This window comes from Giraffa tippelskirchi, chromosome 4 (assembly GCF_054371585.1).
Source record: "Giraffa tippelskirchi isolate mGirTip1 chromosome 4, T2T-mGirTip1v1.2.pri, whole genome shotgun sequence".
Taxonomy (NCBI): Eukaryota; Metazoa; Chordata; class Mammalia; order Artiodactyla; family Giraffidae; genus Giraffa; species Giraffa tippelskirchi.
Genome location: NC_137278.1, coordinates 186532751 through 186554761, shown reverse-complemented (window position 1 = coordinate 186554761; position 22011 = coordinate 186532751). Strand labels below are relative to the sequence as shown.

The 22011-nt window shown below is 36.5% G+C and overlaps 1 protein-coding gene across 2 annotated transcripts in view; it reads left to right on the top strand.

Moving 5' to 3' along the window:
- Positions 1-22011, top strand: part of PIK3C2G (phosphatidylinositol-4-phosphate 3-kinase catalytic subunit type 2 gamma) — a 387527-nt gene that overhangs the window by 108326 nt on the left and 257190 nt on the right. For both annotated transcript variants that reach the window (XM_081592337.1, XM_081592336.1), the window contains 2 exons: positions 2047-2177; positions 18510-18698. In XM_081592337.1, the coding sequence (XP_081448463.1) occupies positions 2047-2177; positions 18510-18698 (320 nt within the window). The remainder of the gene's footprint in view (positions 1-2046; positions 2178-18509; positions 18699-22011) is intronic.

Sequence of the window (22011 nt, the reverse complement as noted above, 5' to 3'; positions counted from 1 at the left end):
AAAGAATTCTAGGGAAAATGTTGTATATTAACACATATTTTGGGAAAGCATCTTTTGTGAAAAATTAGACCAAGAGGCAACTGGGGAAAGCCCTAATATTTTCTGTCAGCAACTGAAGAATCGGTAACTGTTTAGCTTCATAAAATATGAAGATATGCAATTTGTATAGAACCTCATGCATGTATCAGAAATGAAAAAAAATCATAACTGAAATATATCAAGGAATTTATTATAGATTTGTGTATAAGGATACTTCTGTATTCTCATCCACTAGCTTTAGTTTCCTCATCTACCCTGCCCTTTGCTTAGGACCAACATAAAATTGAATTAGCCCATTAAATACTATTTCTAGTATTTTTGTTTTCTATGTTTAAAATATCTGGATATATTAAGAGTTAAGGGTAACATACTAATACTGGAGGCACTTCTTTCCAAGGCAAAATTAGTCTTTCTGTCAAGAGGCAAAATTTACTATAATATTGCTTTGGTGTGTTGGAATAATGAATGATATATCATAAAAAAAATTATACCAAAAACAAATATTGCAACAAATTTCAAAGATTAAAGAATAAAATTCCTAAGACTTTTCAAATAGATTAAACTGTATTTCAAACCATAACTCACAGTCTACTTTATAGTTTTATTCCATTTTCTCTGAGATCACAATCCAACATAGATCAGCAGAGAAAAATAAATTCTTTAGATTTTCTGATATGAAAGTGAAAAAAAAGTGATACTCTTAAGTACTATGAAAACTGAAAGTCTCTCAGTCATGTCCAACTCTATGACCCCATGGACTGTATTCTGCCAGGCTTCTCTGTCCATGGACTTCTTCAGGCAAAGGGATCTTCCTGACCCAGGGGTCAAACTTGGGTCTCCCACATTGCAGGCAAATTCTTTTACCATTTGAGCCACCAGGGAAACCCCCATAAGCATTATGTGGGGCTGTAAAATATTTATCTCACTTACATACTTGGAAACTGTATTTTTTGATAACTACCATTTTATTTACTCGGCTTCCCTAGTGGCTCAGTGGTAAAAAACCTGCCTGCCAATGCCAGAGAAGTGGATTCAATCCCTGGTCAGGAATATCCCCTGCAGAAGAAAACAGCAACCTACTCTAGTATTCTTACCCAGGAAATCCCATGAACAGAGGAGCCTGGTGGGCTATAGTTCATGGGGTGACAAAAGAATCAGACGTGACTGAGCAACTAAACAACAACAATGACAAATGTTATTTACTAGAATCAGGTTATCACTTAAATGTGGTCCAGTGGGAGGCATGGTAAGCCAGGAAAAAAGAAGGTCTGCGTTCTAGCCTTGTCTATAAAACTGAACTATAGAGCCACAGCAAGAATATTCTGTTTGGTTTTTTTTTTTTAATTTTAAATTAGTTTATTTATCTATTTTTTAACTTTACAATATTTTATTTGTTTTGCCATACATTGACATGTATCCACCATAGGTGTACATGATTTCCCCTTCCAGAACCCCCCTCCCACCTCCTTCCCTTGCAAAACAGATCTTTACCAGAGAAGAGTTCACTATCATGTCTACAAAGTGGTTCACAGACTTACAGATTTTAAGTAGTGAGATCAACATAAACTTACTCTTTTTATTTTCTCAAGTGATTACATGAAAAAAGTGTGATTACAATCTATAATTTTCATCCTTTAATAATAGACACTTAGTAATGAAATACAGAAAGGGTATAATTTCAGCATTACATAAAAATATAGCATTTAACTTTATGAAAAGTTAATAAATATTATTTTATTTTTTCTCAGATAAAGTTACAGACTACATATTTATATACCATTTATATAAATAATTGAGGATTTATCCAATATCATGTATATTTAAACACCAAGTCCAAACCCTAATGATTCTTCTAAAATTATTGTTAAAAAATAAACATCACAGAAAACATAGGGTACTTTCCTGCCCTTTGCTTTATTTTCTGTAAGTCTAAGATAGAGATCATTAAATTAATGATGCATTTTTCAGGCATTTGATACATGACAAGCCATCTTTTTGTTATTTCAGATTGATTTTCCAGCTACTGAGTGGGAGTATATGAAACTTGATTCTGAAGAGAATGGAAGTGATCTTGAAGAACCACCAAAAGAATGTTTAAAACATATTGCCAGACTGTCACAGAAACAGACTCCCATACTGTAAGTGACCCAGTTCTTGGGAGGGAATTCTGCCTGCATTTCATGATACCAGCAATCATTCTAGAAGCACTCGTATCTGTTAAGACTGAACCTTCCTTCCCACATAACTCCTCTCATTTCCTACGATCACACCTGTTGGATGATCCACTAATACTTAGGAACTAAGTAATTGTGTGTGGTTTTTTTTTTTAAGATTTTTTTTTTTTCTGGTGACACTCAGAAACTTTAACTTTGGTCAAAGGAAAATTAAAAAGATTGGAAAACATTCAGTTCAGAGCAGAGACTGATAGATACAGATCAGCATTTAACAGTGATAAACCATTGCTCTTTAGTTAGATAGAAAATTGTTTTGGTAAACCAGAAAATGTAAAATTTAATTATAATTACATTAAAAAATAATAGAAATAGCTTATGTTTTAATACCACTAATTTAGTAACTAAAGGAGTACTTAAATTTTGTCAAACAGCAGTTCTCTGGGAAAGAGAAATCCCAGGAAGAATTATAAGGGATTACTAATTCTGTGTACTTACTGTTTGTACTTAATATTTGGTAATCTCTAAGCCACAGCTTATGATACTCTCATTACCAACGTGGAAAAGCACAAAACTAAGAAAGCAACTCTTCATGTATGTGAGATATATAATATAATAAAACATTTTATTCCAAGAATAAGAGATTATTTAAAGGTTTTGAACAGGGTAGTCATATGATCTGAATAATCTTTTTGAGTGATCCTTTTGGCTATAAGTTGAAGGATGGTTTAGAGAGGAAGTAAGAGAGGAAGACATTACTTTGTCAAAAAAGGTCCACCTAGTCTGGTTTTTCCAGTGGTCATGTATGGATGTGAGAGTTGGACTATAAAGCAAGCTGACCTCAGAAGGATTGATGCTTTTGAACTGTGGTGTTGGAGAAGACTCTTGAGAGTCCCTTGGACTGCAAGGAAATCAAACCATTCCATCCTAAAGGAGATTAGTCCTGAGTGTTCTTTGGAAGGACTGATGTTGAAGCTGAAAATCCAATATTTTGGCCACCTGATGCAAAGAGCTGACTCATTTGAAAAGACCCTGATGCTGGGAAAGATTGGGGGCAGGAGGAGAAGGGTACAACAGAGGATGAGATGGTTGGATGGCATCACCGACTCAATGGACATGAGTTTGGGTGAACTCCGGGAGTTGGTGATGGACAGGGAGGCCTGGTGTGCTGTGGTTCATGGGGTCGCAAGGAGTCATACATGACTGAGTGACTGAACTGAGCTGAAGAGGGAAAGAAAGCAGTACAATAAAGTCGCTGATGTAATATTTTAGGCAGAAGGTCATGGTCACTAGAACTAGGGCAGTGGCAGTGGACATAGTGGACATTGATAGTAATGGCTAGATTTGGAGCATATCTGGGAGTTGGAAAGACATAACTTGATGATTAATAGTAAATAGGGGTGAAGCCAAATGAGAAACCAAACAATCAAGGTAATTCATTGAGGAGTGTAAGGTTTGAAATTGCTGAACTGGGCAGATGTTAGAGTCATTTTCTGGAGGAGGGATTAGTTTGAGAGCTTCCAGACTGGGGTGTTGAAAGTGATTAAGCATTTAGTTTGGGGTAATCTTGTTACTGCCCTGAGCTCTAATTTCCACATGTCTTCCTCTTTTCCTCATTCACTTCAAGCCAATGACATCTCTTTACTTCACGTATTTCACATGTGCCGTTCCCTCTCCCATCTCAGTGTCTTCTTATCCGGGATTTCCTCTTCATGAAATACTCCTTCCTAGTTCTTCACATGGCTGAATCATCTCATCTTGTAGTGAAAGTGTTAAAATGCTAGTCGCTCAATCATGTCTGACTCTTCGCGCCCCCATGGACTGTAGCCCGCGAGGCTCCTAGGTCCATGGGATTCTCCAGGCAAGAACACTGGAGTAGGCAGCCATTTCCTCCTCCAAGGGATCTTGCCGACCCAGGGACCGAACCCAGATCTCCTGCATTGCAGGCAGATTCTTTACCATCTGAGCCACCAGAGAAGCCCCTCAACCTGTAGGTCTTCACTTAATTGTGATCTTCTCAAAGAGACCTTCTTTTATGACCCTATTGAATGAAGTTTTTCCCTCTTTACAATCTCTCCTATTCCCTTTTTTATCACACATAACACAATCTAGTATCATCTTGTTCATTAATGTGTTTTTTTTTTCTCATTTGTTTGTGAGAACCAAGAGAACCAGGAACCTATCTTGTTTATTACTACATTTCCAGTGTTCTACATTGTGCCTGATAAATAATATGTGCAAAATAAACATTATAAAAGATAAAGTTCCTTGGCATAGAGTTTGGTATAAAAATGACCTTAAGGATTGAAAATGTTGAAAGAGTCTCATAGTCCTTATGACACATATTTTAATGATCCATTGTTATTCTAGACTATTGCCATCTTAATTAGATGAAGCATCTTTTGATAGTTCTTAGTCAAAAATATAAAACTTTACATTTAACAAGTATGTCACATATCAGAGACTGATATATTTATATGAGAGATTTTTTAAAATAGAGAAAGTTGCTATCCTCTGAAATTTTAAATATGTTCAAACAAAAAAATGTCAAAACCAACAGATAACTAAACACAGAAACTGCCTTTAAATATTAAAAGTTTGTGTTTTTAAATTATCCCCAGTGAATTCTAACTGGTTTTATACTTCAGTTTTCTATTTAAGTGAATAACTTATACGTAAAATAAGCAACATTTTTCTGTTTCACTCACTCAAATACAATTATTAATGCTCAGTAGAGTACTGTTCATTCAGGACTGTGAAAACAGATGGAGAACAGTCTTCAATGTGATAAAACCTATGTTAGAAACAGATTAAATTCATTTTCCAAATACCACATTTTATCATTTAGTTGATGACATACTTGTCTTCTTTCAAATTTGTTAAATGTAAGCAGTCAAGAAGTTCAGACTCAATGAAATTTGGTGAAAAGTACTATAACATTTGTAAAAATAAGAATACCTTCTTGATGACCTCTAAAGAAAAGTATCTAATGAAAGGAAAATCTCAGAACATGAGGTAAAAACAAATGTTTTGAAAGAAATTATGCCTCCACTTCTAGCCATGAAGGTTACCTATTATATGACTAAACTAGTTCTTCTGAGGAGAAGGCAATGGCACCCCACTCCAGTATTCTTGCCTGGAGAATCCCAGGGATGGCTGAGCCTGGTGGGCTGCCATCTATGGGGTCGCACAGAGTCGGACACGACTGGAGCGACTTAGCAGCAGCAGCAGCAGTCCTTCTGAATTAAAGAGATATGACCCAAGAGAAATACATATAAAGCAACTACTCTCAGAAATTGAGCAGAGAAGGCTTGAGGTGAACCCATGAGTAAAAAGGGCTTCGGACCCAAAGACATTTTCTGTGTCATAGCTCTGGAAGGTATAATTAAAGAAGAGCAGGCAGGTCTTACCTCCTGAGATTTAAAAAAATAAATAAGGCAGGGATCACAGAGTTTAATAATTTTGAGACAGCTAGAATTTCCAGAGAATAATAGTGGAGAAAGGGAGATCCACAGGATAGGAGCTACAGAAATATGTAGTGGTGTCCTCTTATATATTCAGCTGAGTACTGAGCCACTCATGAGCACATGGGGACTTTATAGCAAAAGAACTGCTACAGGGAGATACCAAACGAATGTAGATTCTAGAGGTTGCACAATGCTGGGAGACAAAAATTTTCTGACCAGTGATGATGCAGAAAGATCACAGAACACCTCAGCACTCAATAAAGAAATCAGATAGATGCATATTAGGAGTAAGTGTGCTCTAGCTCAAGATTTTGGACTGTGCTTGGCCTAGTCTAATACATCATGAAAACAGACCCCAAGAGGATCAAGCTGATCTACTAGTAATTAAACTGCCTCCTAAAAAAAAAAAAATTGGAAACATTCAGCACTCAAAAGATAGCAAAATGCAGACTCTGAACAATGTAGGATTTTAAATGTTTAGTGTACAACCAATAATTCCTAAACATAGGAAGAGTCAGGAATATATAACCATAGACCAGGATTGAAGGAGGCAGTTAACAGAAACAGCTTCAGATATTTCACACGCGTGCATATGTGCATGCTAAGTTGCTTTGGTTGTGTCCAACTCTTTGCAACCCCATGGACTATAGCTTGCCAGGCTTCTCTGTCTATTGGATTCTCCAGGCAAGTACAATGGAGTAGGTTGCCATTTCCTCCTCCATCAAATATTTTACAACTGTTATAAAGGTATTTATGGATTTAAATTAAAAGATACATATGAGTGAACAAATGAAGTAGAAAAATGGAAATTTAAGAACTGAAAAGCACAGTATCTAATTTTTAAAAATCACTGGAAAAACTTAATAGATTGCATAATGAAAAAAAAGAACAGTGAGTTTAAAGAATGGGCAATAGAAATTATCCATGTTGAAGTACAGAAAGAACAAAATCTGAAAACAGTGATACAGCCTTGTGACCTATAGGACAATCATCAAGCAATGTAATATGTACGTATTGGACACAGGAGAGAAGAGAGATGGTGAACAAAAAAATTCTTAAAGAGATAATAGCCAAAATTTTACAAGTTTAATTTTTAAAAAATCACCTACAGATATAAGAAACTTAGCAAATCCTAAACACATATACATGCACGCACACACACACACACACACATACACACACATACACATCACCTAAGCACACCATAGTCAAATTTCTGAAAACTAAAGATGAATATAAAATTTTTCTAAGGCTTCAGAGAAAGCAAATTACATTCATGGGATGAACTGTAATTCTACAGATTTCTCATCAACTTCATATTTCTCATTAGAAACTATGGAAACCAAAAGACATTATAAGTTATCTTGCATTTTGAAAAAGGAAAAGAAACTCTATCAACTTAAAAATTCTATAACAAGTAAAATTGCATTTCAAAAATTAAGGCAAAATTAAAACATTTCAACTAAACATAGCTGAGTTAGTTACTTATAAGTTCATCTGTACTGTAAGAAATTTTAAAGAAAATACTTCAGGTTGAAAAAAGTGATAACTAGATGGACATTCAAATCTACAAGAGTAAATGAAAAGCACCACAAAGGGAAAATAGCTAGATAATAAAGATACACATTTTTCATGTTTATTAATTCATTTTTTTAATATTTAACTAAAATAATCATAAGTACAACTGGGCATATAATAAAAATAAAATGTATAGCAGCTACAATAAGAATGAGAAATAGAAAAATAAAAGCATAGTGTTCTAAGGCTCTTATACATAAAGCAGTGTAATAACTGCGGTTGGTTGGCTCAGTGGTAAAGAATCTGCCTCCTAATGCAGGAGACGTAGGCTCGATCCCTAGGTCAGCAAGATCCCTTGGAGAAGCAAGTGGCAATGCACTCCAGTATTCTTGCTTGGGAAATCCCAAGGATAGAATAAATGAAAAGACTACAGTCTGCAGGGTCACAAAGAGCTGGATACCACTTAGCAACTGAACACTCATGCAAGCCCATGATGTGCTAAAGAAGAATATTATAATCTTGAGAGAAACCATACCCCTCAGATTTTAAGAGTACATTTAAAAGTAAAAAAGATGACAGAAATTAAATTTTAAAAAATCCAAAAGAAAGAAGAAACAAAAGAAATAGTTTGGGCAAAAATAATTAATAACAACATGGAGCGGGGCTAAGATGGCGGAGGAATAGGACGGGGAGACCACTCTCTCCTCCACAAATTTATAGAAAGAACATCTGAACGCTGAGCAAACTTCATAAAACTACTTCTGAACAATGGCAGAGGACGTCAGGCATCCACAAAGACAGCGCATTATCTTCAAAAGGAGGTAGGAGAAATTATAAAAGATAAAAAGAGAGACAAAAGAGTTAGGGACGGAGACCTGTCCCGGGGAGGGAGTCGTAAAAGAGGAGAAATTTCCAAGCACCAGGAAACCCTCTCACCGGCGGGTGTGGGGGAAGATTTCGAATCTCGGAGGGCAACATAACTGGGAGAAAAGATAAATAAAACCCACAGATTACTTGCCTAAAGCAACTCCCAGCAAAGAACCCCAGACACTCGCAGCCGCCACCAGCAAGTGGGGGCTGAACAGAGAGGAGCGGGCGGCACTGCTTAGGGTAAGGACTGGGCCCGAATGCCCTGAGGGCAATCTGAGGGAGCTAACGTGAGATAGTAACCTAAACTGTGGGACAGCCAGAGAGAGAACTATCCTGCGAAAAGCCCAACTCTAAGGCACTGCCGGCCCGCTCACAGAACAAAGGACTGAGCGATACCAGAGGAGAGCTAGCCGGCTGCAGACCGCCCCATCCCCCGCCGGACACAGCAGGCAGGCGGGGCCAGCCAGAGCCGGAAAGGGGCAAACTCAGCCCCAAAGAGGGCACCCCCTACCAAACTGCAAACAGGCTCCCAGTTTCTAAGCAAAGACTGCCTGAGATCCCGGAGGGTCACAAGCCGCCGGGAGGGTCGCAGCCAGAGACCAGCTCCCCAGAACCGACACAAAGCACACCGGAGCCGGGCGCGCCTGTAAACCGAGGCGGGGACCAGGGAGGTGATAAGCCGCACCGCCCCAACAGGGGAGAGTGCGCTCACCAAACTCCTGGCCGCCTGAGCAGCTCCGACCGGGAACGGCACAAGCCGCGGGCGAAACCGAGTCTGCGCCTTTGTGGAGTAACCGGGAGCCTGAACCTGAGCCGCTTAGATCTGGGAAGTGCACGCATCTCAGGGCCCACTCCCCAGCCGAGTAACCTGAAGCCTGAGCAGGGTAGACGGGGAAAGCACACACGCCGTGAGCGGGGGCGAACCCAGTGCGGCCGAGACACTGCGAGCTCACCACACACATGCCAGTGATATAGGTCTGCAGTGTTCCTCCCTCCCCACAGCATGACTGAACAAGCGAACCTAAAGAGACCACCTCCGCCCCTTTGTGGCAGGGCGGAAATTAGATACTGAAGAGACCTCCAAACAGAAGCCAAATAAACAGAGGGAAGCGCGTTGGAAGTGACAGGCCAACAGATTAAAATCCCTGTAGTTAACACTGACTGCATTGAAAGGGGCCCATAGATCTTGAAAAGTATAAGCAGGAACAAGGATCTATCTGAAACTGAACAGACCCCACACTGCTCACAACAGCTCCAGAGAAAGTCCGGGATATACATTTTCACTATTATCATTTTTTTTTAATTTTTTTTTCTTTCTTTTTTCTTTAGGTCCTCTATTACACCTTTAACTTTCATTTTCATAACCCACTATTACCTTGCAAAACAAAAAAAAAAACCCTATTTTTAAAGCAAACTGCATATATATATCTTATACCTTTTGTGGTTTCTTTTTTTTACTGTTTTTTTCCTGTTTTACTTTTTTTTACTGTTTTACTGTTTTTTTTCTTTTTACACTGTTTCCTTTTTTCTTTTTTTATATTGTATGTTTTATAAGAGTCTAACCTCTACTCTAGATTTTTAATCTTTGTTTTACATATTTGATATCAATTTTGTACATTTAAGAATCCAATCTTTAGTGCCCATTTTTACTCAAGAGTGTGATTACTGGCTTGATTACTCTCTCCCCCTATTGACGCTCTTTCTTCTCCCCCAGGGAACCTCTATCTCCTCCCCTCCTCCTTCTCTTCTCAACCCAATTCTGTGAATCTCTGAGGGTGTTCTGGGTACCGGAGAACACTTTGGGAACAGAATACTGCCCAGATCTCTCTCTCCCCTCCTGATTCCTCCCTTTCTACTCATGCTCACCTCTATTACCTTCCTCCCCCCTCTCTATGTATCTCTGTGAACCGCTCTGAGGGTTCCAGACTGTGGAGAGCACAGAGGGAAGTGCTTACTGGCTAGACTGCTCTCTCCACGTTTGAGTCCCCCTCTTCCCCTCCTGGTCACCTCACCACCCCCACCTCATCTCTCCATGTAACTCAGTGAACCTTTCTGGGTATCCCTCACTGTGGAGAATCTTTTCACCATTAACCTAAAAGTTTTATTATTGATGCTGTATGGATGGAGAAGTCTTGAGGCTACTTCAAGAATAAGACTGAAAGACAGGGGAAACATTAATTAATAAGAGATCATCCAATGGCCTCCACGTATACACTGAAACCAAGCTCCACCCAGGAGCCAATAAGTTCCAGAGCAAGACATACCACGCAAATTCTCCAGCAACGCAGGAACATAGCCTTGAGCATCAATATACAGGCTGCCCAGAGGCACACCAAATCCATAGACATCTCAAAACTCAATACTGGACACTCCATTGCACTCTAGAGAGAAGAAATCCAGCTCCACCCACCAGAATACCGACACAAGCTCCCCCAACCAGGAAGCCTTGACAAGCCACCCGTCCAACCCCACCCACATTGAGGAACCTCCACAATAAAGAGGAACCTCAAACTACCAGAATACAGAAAGGCCACGCCTAACACAGCAATCTAAACAAGAGGAAAAGGCAGAGGAATACTCAGCAAGCAAAGGAAAATGAGAAATGCCCACCAAACCAAACAAAAGAGGAGGAGATAGGGAATCTCTCTGAAAAAGAATTTAGAATAATGATAATAAAAATGATCGAAAATCTTGAAAGCAAAATGGAGTTACAGATAAATAGCCTGGAGACAAGGATTGAGAAGATGCAAGAAATGTTTATCAAGGACCTAGAAGAAATAAAAAGGAGTCAATATATAATGAATAATGAAATAAAGGAGATAAAAGACACTCTGGAGGGAACCAACAGTAGAATAATGGAGGCAGAAGATAGGATAAGTGAGGTAGAAGATAGAATGATGGAAATAAATGAAGCAGAGAGGAAAAAAGAAAAAAGAATCAAAAGAAATGAGGAAAACCTCAGGGACCTCTGGGACAATATGAAACGCCCCAACATTTGAATCATAGGAGTCCCAGAAGAAGAAGATAAAAGGAAAGGCCATGAAAAAATACTCAAGGAGATAATAGTTGAAAATTTCCCTAAAATGAGGAAGGAAATAGTCACAGAAGTCCAAGAAACCCAGAGAGTCCCAAACAGGATAAACCCAAGGTGAAACACCCCAAGACACATATTAATCAAATTAACAAAGATCAAACACAAAGAACAAATATTTAAAGCAGCAAGGGAAAAACAACAAATAACACACAAGGGGATCCCCATAAGGATAACAGCTGATCTTTCAATAGAAACTCTTCAGGCTAGAAGGGAATGGCAGGACATACTTAAAGTAATGAAAGAGAATAACCTACAACCCAGATTACTCTACCCAGCAAGGATCTCATTCAGATATGAAGGAGAATTCAAAAGCTTTACAGACAAGCAAGAGCTGAGGGAATTCAGCACCACCAAACCAGCTCTCCAACAAATGCTAAAGGATCTTCTCTAAACAGGAAATACAGAAAGGATGTTTAAACACGAACTCAAAACAACAAAGTAAATGGCAACGGGATCATACTTATCAATAATTTCCTTAAATGTAAATGAGTTGAATGCCCCAACCAAAAGACAAAGCCTGGCTGAATGGATACAAAAACAAGACCCCTATATATGCTGTCTACAAGAGACCCACCTCAAAACTAGGGACACATACAGACTGAAAGTGAAGGAATGGAAAAACATATTTCATGCAAACGGAGACCAAAAGAAAGCAGGAGTCGCAATACTCATTTCAGATAAAATAGACTTAAAAATAAAGGTTGTGAAAAGGGACAAAGAAGGACACTACATAATGATCAAAGGATCAATCCAAGAAGAAGATGTAACAATTATAAATATATATGCTCCCAATATGTGGGAGCACCACAATACATAAGGCAAATACTAACAAGTATGGAAGAGGGAATTAACAATAACACAATAATAGTGGGAGACTTTAATACTCCACTCACACATATGGATAGATCAACTAAACAGAAAATTAACAAGGAAACACAAACTTTAAATGATACAATAGACAAATTAGATTTAATTGATATTTACAGGACTTTCCACTCCAAAACAATCAATTTCACCTTTTTCTCAAGTGCACAAGGAACTTTCTCCAGGATAGATCACATCCTGGGCCATAAATCTAGCCTTGGTAAATTCCAAAAAATTGAAATCATCCCAGCCATCTTCTCTGACCACAATGCAGTAAGATTAGACCTCAATTACAGCAAAAAAAACTATTAAAAATTCCAATATATGGAGGCTAAACAACACGCTTCTGAATAACCAACAAGTCACAGAAGAAATCAAAAAAGAAATCAAATTATGCATAGAAACGAATGAAAATGAAAACACAACAACCCAAAACCTATGGGACACTGTAAAAGCAATGCTAAGGGGAAGGTTCATAGCAATACAGGCGTACCTCAAGAAACAAGAAAAAAATCAAATAAATAAACTAACTCTACACCTAAAGCAACTAGAGAAGGAAGAAATGAAGAACCCCAGGGTCAGTAGAAGGAAAGAAATCTTAAAAATTAGGGCAGAAATAAATGCAAAAGAAACAAAAGAGACCATAGCAAAAATCAACAAAACTAAAAGCTGGTTTTTCGAGAAGATAAACAAAATTGACAAGCAATTAGCCAGACTCATCAAGAAACAAAGGGAGAAGAATCAGATCAACAAAATTAGAAATGAAAATGGAGAGATCACAACAGACTCCACAGAAATACAAAGGATCATAAGAGACTACTACCAACAGCTATATGCCAATAAAATGGACAACTTGGAAGAAATGGACAAATTCTTAGAAAAGTATAACTTTCCAAAACTGAACCAGGAAGAAATAGAAGATCTTAACAGACCCATCACAAGCACGGAAATCAAAACTGTAACCAGAAATCTTCCAGCAAACAAAAGCCCAGGACCAGACGGCTTCACAGCGGAATTCTACCAAAAATTTAGAGAAGAGCTAACACCTATCCTACTCAAACTCTTCCAGAAAATTGCAGAAGATGGTAAACTTCCAAACTCATTCTATGAGGCCACCATCACCCTAATTCCAAAACCAGACAAAGATGCCACAAAAAAAGAAAACTACAGGCCAATATCACTGATGAACATAGATGCAAAAATCTTCAATAAAATTCTAGCAAACAGAATCCAACATCATATTAAAAAGATCATACATCATGACCAAGTGGGCTTTATCCCAGGAATGCAAGGTTTCTTTAACATCCGCAAATCAATCAATGTAATACACCACATTAACAAACTGAAAGATAAAAACTATATGATTATCTCAATAGATGCAGAAAAAGCCTTTGACAAAATTCAACATCCACTTATGATAAAAACCTTCCAGAAAGCAGGAATAGAAGGAACATACCTCAACATAATAAAAGCTATATATGACAAACCCACAGCAAACATTATCCTCAATGGTGAAAAATTGAAAGCATTTCCCCTAAAGTCAGGAACAAGGCAAGGATGCCCACTTTCACCACTACTATTCAACATAGTTTTGGAAGTTTTGGCCACAGCAATCAGAGCTGATAAAGAAATAAAAGGAATACAGATAGGAAAAGAAGAAGCAAAACTCTCACTGTTTGCAGACGACATGATCCTCTACATAGAAAACCCTAAAGATTCTACCAGAAAATTACTAGAGCTAATCAATGTATATAGTAAAGTTGCAGGATATAAAATTAACACACAGAAATCTCTTGCATTCCTATACTCCAATAATGAGGAAACAGAAAGAGAAATTAAGGAAACAATACCATTCACCATTGCAACAAAAAGAATAAAATACTTAGGAATATATCTACCTAAAGAAACAAAAGACTTATATATAGAAAACTATAAAACACTGATGAAAGAAATCAAAGAGGACACAAACAGATGGAGAAATATACCGATGGATTGGAAGAATTAATATAGTGAAAATGAGTATACTACCCAAAGCAATCTATAGATTCAATGCAATCCCTATCAAGCTACCAATGGTATTTTTCACAGAACTAGAACAAATCATTTCACAATTTGTATGGAAATATAAGAAACCTCAAATAGCCAAAGCAATCTTGAGAAAAAAGAATGGAACTGGAGGAATCAACCTGCCTGACTTCAGGCTCTACTACAAAGCCACAGTCATCAAGACAGTATGGTACTGGCACAAAGATAGAAATATAGATCAATGGAACAAAATAGAAAGCCCAGAGATAAACCCACGCACCTATGGACACCTTATCTTCGACAAAGGAGGCAAGAATATACAATGGAGAAAAGATAATCTCTTTAACAAGTGGTGCCGGGAAAACTGGTCAACCACTCGTAAAAGAATGAAACTAGAACACTTCCTAACACCGTACACAAAAATAAACTCAAAATGAATTAAAGATCTAAACGTAAGACCAGAAACTATAAAACTCCTAGAGGAAAACATAGGCAAAACACTCTCCAACATAAATCACAGCAGGATCCTCCATGACCCACCTCCCAGAATATCAGAAATAAAAGCAAAAATAAACAAATGGGACCTAATTAAAATTAAAAGCTTTTGCACAACAAAGGAAACTATAAGCAAGGTGAAAAGACAGCCTTCAGAATGGGAGAAAATAATAGCAAATGAAGCAACAGACAAACAATTAATCTCAAAAATATACAAGCAACTCCTGCAGCTGAATTCCAGAAAAATAAATGACCCAATCAAAAAATGGACCAAAGAACTAAACAGACATTTCTCCAAAGAAGACATACAGATGGCTAACAAACACATGAAAAGATGCTCAACATCACTCATTATTAGAGAAATGCAAATCAAAACCACAATGAGGTACCATTTCACACCAGTCAGAATGGCTGCTATCCAAAAGTCTACAAGCAATAAATGCTGGAGAGGGTGTGGAGAAAAGGGAACCCTCTTACACTGTTGGTGGGAATGCAAACTAGTACAGCCTCTATGGAGAACAGTGTGGAGATTCATTAAAAAACTGGGAATAGAACTGCCATATGACCCAGCAATCCCACTGCTGGGCATATACACCGAGGAAACCAGAATTGAAAGAGACGTGTGTACCCCAATGTTCATCGCAGCACTGTTTACAATAGCCAGGACATGGAAGCAACCTAGATGTCCATCAGCAGGTGAATGGATAAGGAAGCTGTGGTACATATACACAATGGAATATTACTCAGCCATTAAAAAAAAATACATTTGAATCGGTTCTATTGAGATGGATGAAACTGGAGCCCATTATACAGAGTGAAGTAAGCCAGAAAGAAAAACACAAATACAGTATACTAATGCATATATATGGAATTTGAAAGATGGTAACGATAACCCTATATGCGAGACAGAATAAGAGACACAGATGCATAGAACAGTCTTATGGACTCTGAGGGAGAAGGGGAGGGTGGGACGTTCTGGGAGAATAGCATTGAAACATGTATATTATCATATGTGAAACAGAACACCATTCCATGTTCGATGCATGAGACAAATGCTCAGGGCTGGGGCAATGGGATGACCCAGAGGGATGGGATGGGGAGGGAGGTGGGAGGGGGGTCCAGAAAGGGGAACACATGTAAACCCATGGCTGATTCATGTCAATGTATGGCAAAAACTACTACAATATTGTAAAGTAATTAGCCCCCAACTAAAATAAATAAATTTATTTAAAAATAAATAAATAAATTTTTTAAAAAAGAAAAAAAAAGTAAACCAAATCATATCAATATTCCATTAAATATAAATAAAAACCCCAGTTAAAAAGAAGAAATTGTTAGCCTACATTGCAAAAGTAATATCCAACTTTATGTTGTTTACAGATGCATATTTTAAATACAACAATTCAGCTAGATTAAAATTAAAAGAATTGAAAAAGATATACAAGGAAAATCATACCATCTTTATATATTTGGGGAAAAAATTTGACAAAATTCAGCACCAATTCATGATTAAAACTCTCAAACTGGGAATAAAGTGGAACTTCCTCAACCTTCAACTCCTGAGTTGAATCTGGATCTATAGGAAAAGTGAGATTTAGCATTATATTAAATAATGCAAGAATAAATGTTTTCCCCCTAAGGTTGGGAACAAAGATGCTTGCCTAAATATTCCTCTTCGGTGTTGTACTGTCCATCCTAACCAGTGCACTATCGCAGAAAAAAAAAAAGTTTTAAATGTGTAAAAGTCAGAAAGAAATAAAACTGACTCTATTTTCAGATGGATGATTATGTAAGATCATAGCATTTGAGATTAATATATAAAATGCAACTATATTCCAGTAAAAAATAGAAAATAAATTTCATTTTTCTAAATTCTATCAATATTTATAATATCAACATCTCTATCCCCTGCAGAAGAGAATGGCAACCCACTTCAGTACTCTTGCCTGGAGAATTCCATGGACAGAGGAGCCTGAAGGGCTAGAGTCCATGGGGTTGCAAAGAATGAGACATGACTGAGTGACTAACACACACATACTTAAAAAATGCAAAACTTTGCTAGGAGAAATTAAAGAAAACCTCAGTAAATGGAAAGATATATCATGTCATTGATTAGAAAAACCATTACTGTTAAGATGACAGTTCTAGTTATTCCAAAATTAGGGATAAAAATACAATTATAATCTGTTAGAAAGTATAATTTTTTTCAAATGATCAGTATGCTTTTAATTAAACTCCAGTGACTTGGATAATATTTTTTAATGGGCAAAATTAAAGAATGGCAAGAATGCTATACAACTGGTTCTGTCACACCCTACACCTGATCATGTGAATTGCAACAACAGCTTCAGAAAGCAGTTTCTTCAAAAGGTAAACACATGACATACAACCAAGTCATTTCCCTCCATGGTACTTCCTAGGAGAAATGCAAATACACCTGTACAAACACATGCACACAAATGTTCACAGCAGCTTTATTCATAACATTCCAAAACAGTAAACACTCCCAGTATCCATCAGATAGGAGAAAGGATAAGCAAATTATGGTATGTTCATACAAAGGAGTAATACTCATTAACTAAAAGAAATAATCTACTGATATACTCAACAGTATGGATAATTTCAAAAAATTATACTTAGTGAAAGAAGCTATAAATAAAAGAATATTCAGATTCTGTTTATATGAAGTTTGAAAATAGATATTATTTGTCTAAAGTGAAAGAAGTCATACTAGTGCTTGCCTCTGGTAGCATAAGAAACTGTTTTATATTTTGAAAAGAGTGTGGATTTTATTATACTTGATATATGCATTTGTCAAAATTTAATTAACTGAATCCATACATTCTCTTTTATATAAATTATGCTTCAATAAAAGAGAAAAAGGCAGTGTGCAATATTGAAAAGTGAATTCAGTTAAAGCAAAATAATTAGTGGAGTAGCATAGTAATAATTTTATTATGGAATATTTTTCTACTGGGGGGTTTCTGGTGAAGAAGGTAGTGACAAGAGAAAAACAGCCCAAATGTACCTCAAAACCATCCTCTGTAATTCATTTCTTTCATTTTGCAGAAGGAGAGGATTTCAGAAGATATTATAGAGAAATAATGATATTTAAAATCTGTTAATAATTCTTGCTATCTCTTCTTGGGATTTTAGTTAATGTAAGCTGAGCGACAGAGTGTCAGTTTGGAGGAGACAGTGTTGAATAGCTGTCATTGTCATGTGAGAAATGCTATCATTCAGTTCAACTGTGGTCTTGAATGCTTTTCCTGGAGTGTAAGCAAAACATGGTAAACTGTCAGTGAATCAGTGGCCCTTATCCTGATCTAGATCTTCTGAGGGACACACTTGTGCATGTGAGAAAGTCCTATTCACTGGCATTTTGACTCCAAACTTCCAGCAAACTGAGAATTTAAAGCCGGAATCCAGGGATGAAATGAGATCTTTGTTTCTGAAGTTTAGAGTAAAGAGTTTTCTGACCTCTGATGAAACTTGCTTCAAAATGAAGGAATATCATCTTTAAAATGTGCCATTTCCCCACAGGCCCACTTGGACCTAAGTTAATTTCCAAATACAGTAAGAAAGTAAATGGTTGAGAATCTTTGTTCTAAGTAGTACATGTGGCAGAACTGATAAACTTGGTCTGCCTTAAAGGAGACAGAAACTTTGCTAACCAGAATGACATTTTTTTTTTTAAAAAGTGGCAAAGATAAGAGCAAGGAAAAATACATGTGAATTATCTGAACTGAAGTACATGTTATTTAATTTTTCTATAAAAGATTAAAGTTAGGGGGAAATAATCTGATGAAATAACCTATCAAACTGTCCTAAGAAGATAAAGGACTTATTTTCCGAAAGAAAACTAAAAATCAAAGAACTAGACCTAATATTTTGTGCTGACATTGCATAGCAAACGTTAGTATCGCAAACTCCAGTAAATTATCGTTTTCCAATCTGGTTTTGCAGCCTCTCTGAGGAAAAGAGAAGATACTTATGGTTTTATCGCTTCTACTGCAACAATGAAAATTGCTCCCTTCCTTTGGTCTTGGGAAGTGCCCCTGGATGGGATGAAAGAACTGTTTCAGAAATGCATACCATTTTAAGAAGATGGAAATTCTCTCACCCTTTGGAGGCACTTGGACTTTTGACTTCCAGGTAAGAATTGCATGACAGGCATGATATTACTAATGTGAAAATTTTGAAGAGAAAAACTGTAAGACTCTATGAGTAATTCAATACCAATTCTGTTTATTTCCAATTTCAGTAGCTGTGGATATTAAATTTAGATAAATGTAAGCTGTGAATATAAATTTGAAACAATCTAAACTGTAATTGTGTCTTCTAAACTAAACTTGAAATAAAATTAATGGCCAGAGTTTCTTAAATAGGGAGTCTAGTTGCTCTTAGAGAAATAACAACCAAAAAAAATTGAATAGGGAAAAATAAATTTCTCTCTTGTCCCTCTCTCAAAAGAAAAGAGTCCTTAAAAATGGGAACAGTATCTTTTACTATTGAAATATGCAAAGCCTGGCAAAATACCCTGTTTATAGTAGGTGTCCAGTTAGTAAGACAATGATAATGATAAGAACAAAAGGAAAAAAACCTATCCCTTGTGTATTCTCTGTATCTTTCCCAGAATAAGATGCATGGTGGTTGAGAATCTGGCGGATAATGATGTCATCGTCTAGTTAAGAGGTAGCATGTGGGAACAAGTGTGATGGCTGGTTCTGGCTTGGGGAAGCAGCTCTTACTTGGCTTCTGCTTCACATTCAAAGCCAAGAAGAGATATTTTAAGTCTGTCTTCATGGCATCAGCACTGACGCCATGAAGAAAGTCTGCAATCTCTAGAGTCAGAGAAGAACTGTGACACTCAGTTCTGTTCTGAATTCCCTCTCAAGATCCTGATGAAGGAGAAAGGAGGGAGAGAAAGTGACACAAAGGACTTGTCAAACAATTTATTTTGGTGCACATATATATGGTATTTAGTCAATCGGTAAAGATAACCCTGTATGCGAGACATCAAAAGAGACACAGATAAATTCGTGTCTTTTATAAAACTTCTAGCATGTGAAAGGAGGAGAAAGGAATTTTTTTCTATTATTCATAGGAGTTACTAAAAGCTTCCTCTCAATCTTCCAAGTTCAAAATTTACAAATTATCTTAAAATCCTATGATTTTGTGCCTCGTACATTGAATATTTCTGTTTTCTGATGTCTTTCATCGATTACTGTGCCCCCATACACCCACCTTCCTTGACAAATGATAGAACATAGATAGATACATAGATAGAATTTGTCTTTTAGTTGAGCTTGCAACTTTCCCCCTTTTTATAAGGCTTCTTCTACGTGGATCCTTCTTTGACCTCACTAAGTAAAACTGACCACATCTTCCTACTACAGTGCTTTGTTTCTTTATGAATTACATTATATTGCAATGTGTTTACACACAACATGTGAAACATGTAATTTACCCACATTAGAAGGAGAGCTAGTTAAGCCCAAATAGTTCATCATAGTGTTTTTGTTTCCCACAAGCTTAATAATACCTGAGACATAGTAATTACTCAATATTGAATCAATCACTCTCAAAAATTCATTATGATTATTTATACCTTATTTTAAAATAATATTTAAACTATATTATTTGAAAGAATCATCAATTTTCTTTGTTTCTTACATCTCCTTATACAGTTGAATTAATGAAATAATTATATAAGAAAATCAATTAACAATTGGTTTCATTGGAATTACTTACGGTTCATACTTATATTTCAAGAAAGTTCTGGAAGAAATGAGTTCCCACTTTCACCTTACTCTTAACCTCTTTTTCTGATTTAGATAAGAGTAGCCAACATCTACAAAATTTTTTTGCTAAATCCTAATTGTTTTTAGCTCAAGTAAGACTTAGAAAAGTAGCAGTTATTCCTGAACTGATTAGCTCATAGAAAATTGGTTCAAATTGTAAATGTTAAAAAAAGTGTGAAGGTAACAATTCACAGAATAAGAGAAGGTATTAGCAAATCCTATATCTAATAAAGGAATTTAATTCAGAATATATACTCTTATGACTCAATAACTAGACAATAAATAACCTAATTTTAAAAAAAATAGTCAGAGGGTCTAACATTTCCTCAAAGAAAATATAGAAATGTCCAATAAGCATGTGGAAAGATGCTCAGCATCATTAATCACTAGGGAAACATAAATGAAAAACCACATTGAGATATCACTTGACACTAACTAGGATGGCTATAATCATAAAGACAATTAGCTTTGGCAAGGATGTGAAGAAATTGGAAATCTCGTATATTGCTCATGGGAATGTAAAATGGGGCAGCCACTTTGGAGAACAGTTGGTCAGTTTCTTAAATACTAAACACCAAGTTAACATATGACCCAACAATTCCTCTCTTAGGTATATACTCAAGATGAATGAAAAATAGAGTCCCTCAAAAATCCCTCCATGGATGTTCAGACCAGCATTATTTACAATAGCCAAAAAGTAAAAACAACTCAAATGACCATCAAATAATGAATGGATAGATAAAATGTGATCTTTCCATGCAATGTTAGAGTATTCAATAATAATAAGTGAATATTAATGTATGTTACAACATGAATGAACCTTGAAAACATGTTAAGCAAACAAACCTAGTCACAAAAGACCACATGCTTTATGATGCCCAGAGATAGGCAAATGGATGGAGATGGAAAGTAAATCAGTGATCACCTAGGGCCAGAGGAGTTTGGAGCAACATAGGGAATGAGAGCCAGTCGTTACAAGGTTTCTTTTGTAGTTATGATTCAGTAACTCTGGGAGGAAGCTAAAAGTCATTAAATTGTACACCGAGTGAACTGTATGGTATTTGTTACATCTCTATAAAACTGTTAAAAATACTTAAAGAATGATTGTAAAGGCAAAAACTATTCATATGACTCTGTATCGCTAAAGCCTAGTTTTCTTATGGGATAACTTTTTAAAGTTTCTAAAGCATTAACTGTGGCCTTTTTTTTTTTTTGATAGCTTATTGTTCCATTAAGATGTACTTTGGTCTATTTTAAAGACGTTTAAATGTATTAACTAATATTTTCTTGTAAAGTTCATGGAATATTTTTTACAAAAATCTTTGTCAGCATGAAGCCTGCTTAGTTTTCTTGCTTATAGATAAAGAGGATTCACTAGATGGACTCTGATTCCTGATAACTAAGCTTCTCTACCTGAAGAGATGTTGAACATCTATTTGATTCTCTTAATGTTTTAAGTATAAAGTTGAGATTTTCATTTAGTGCTCCTTAACACTGCCTCATTTTATTATCTATAATAACCCTATAAAACAAATACTATTATTAACCCAGTTTTACCTTTGAGGAAACTGAGGCTTACAAGGCTTAAATTGCCCAAATGGCACTTCTAAGTTAAGGAGCTAGAGTTAAATCCAGAGATTTGGAGCTTGACATCCTCACCCTAT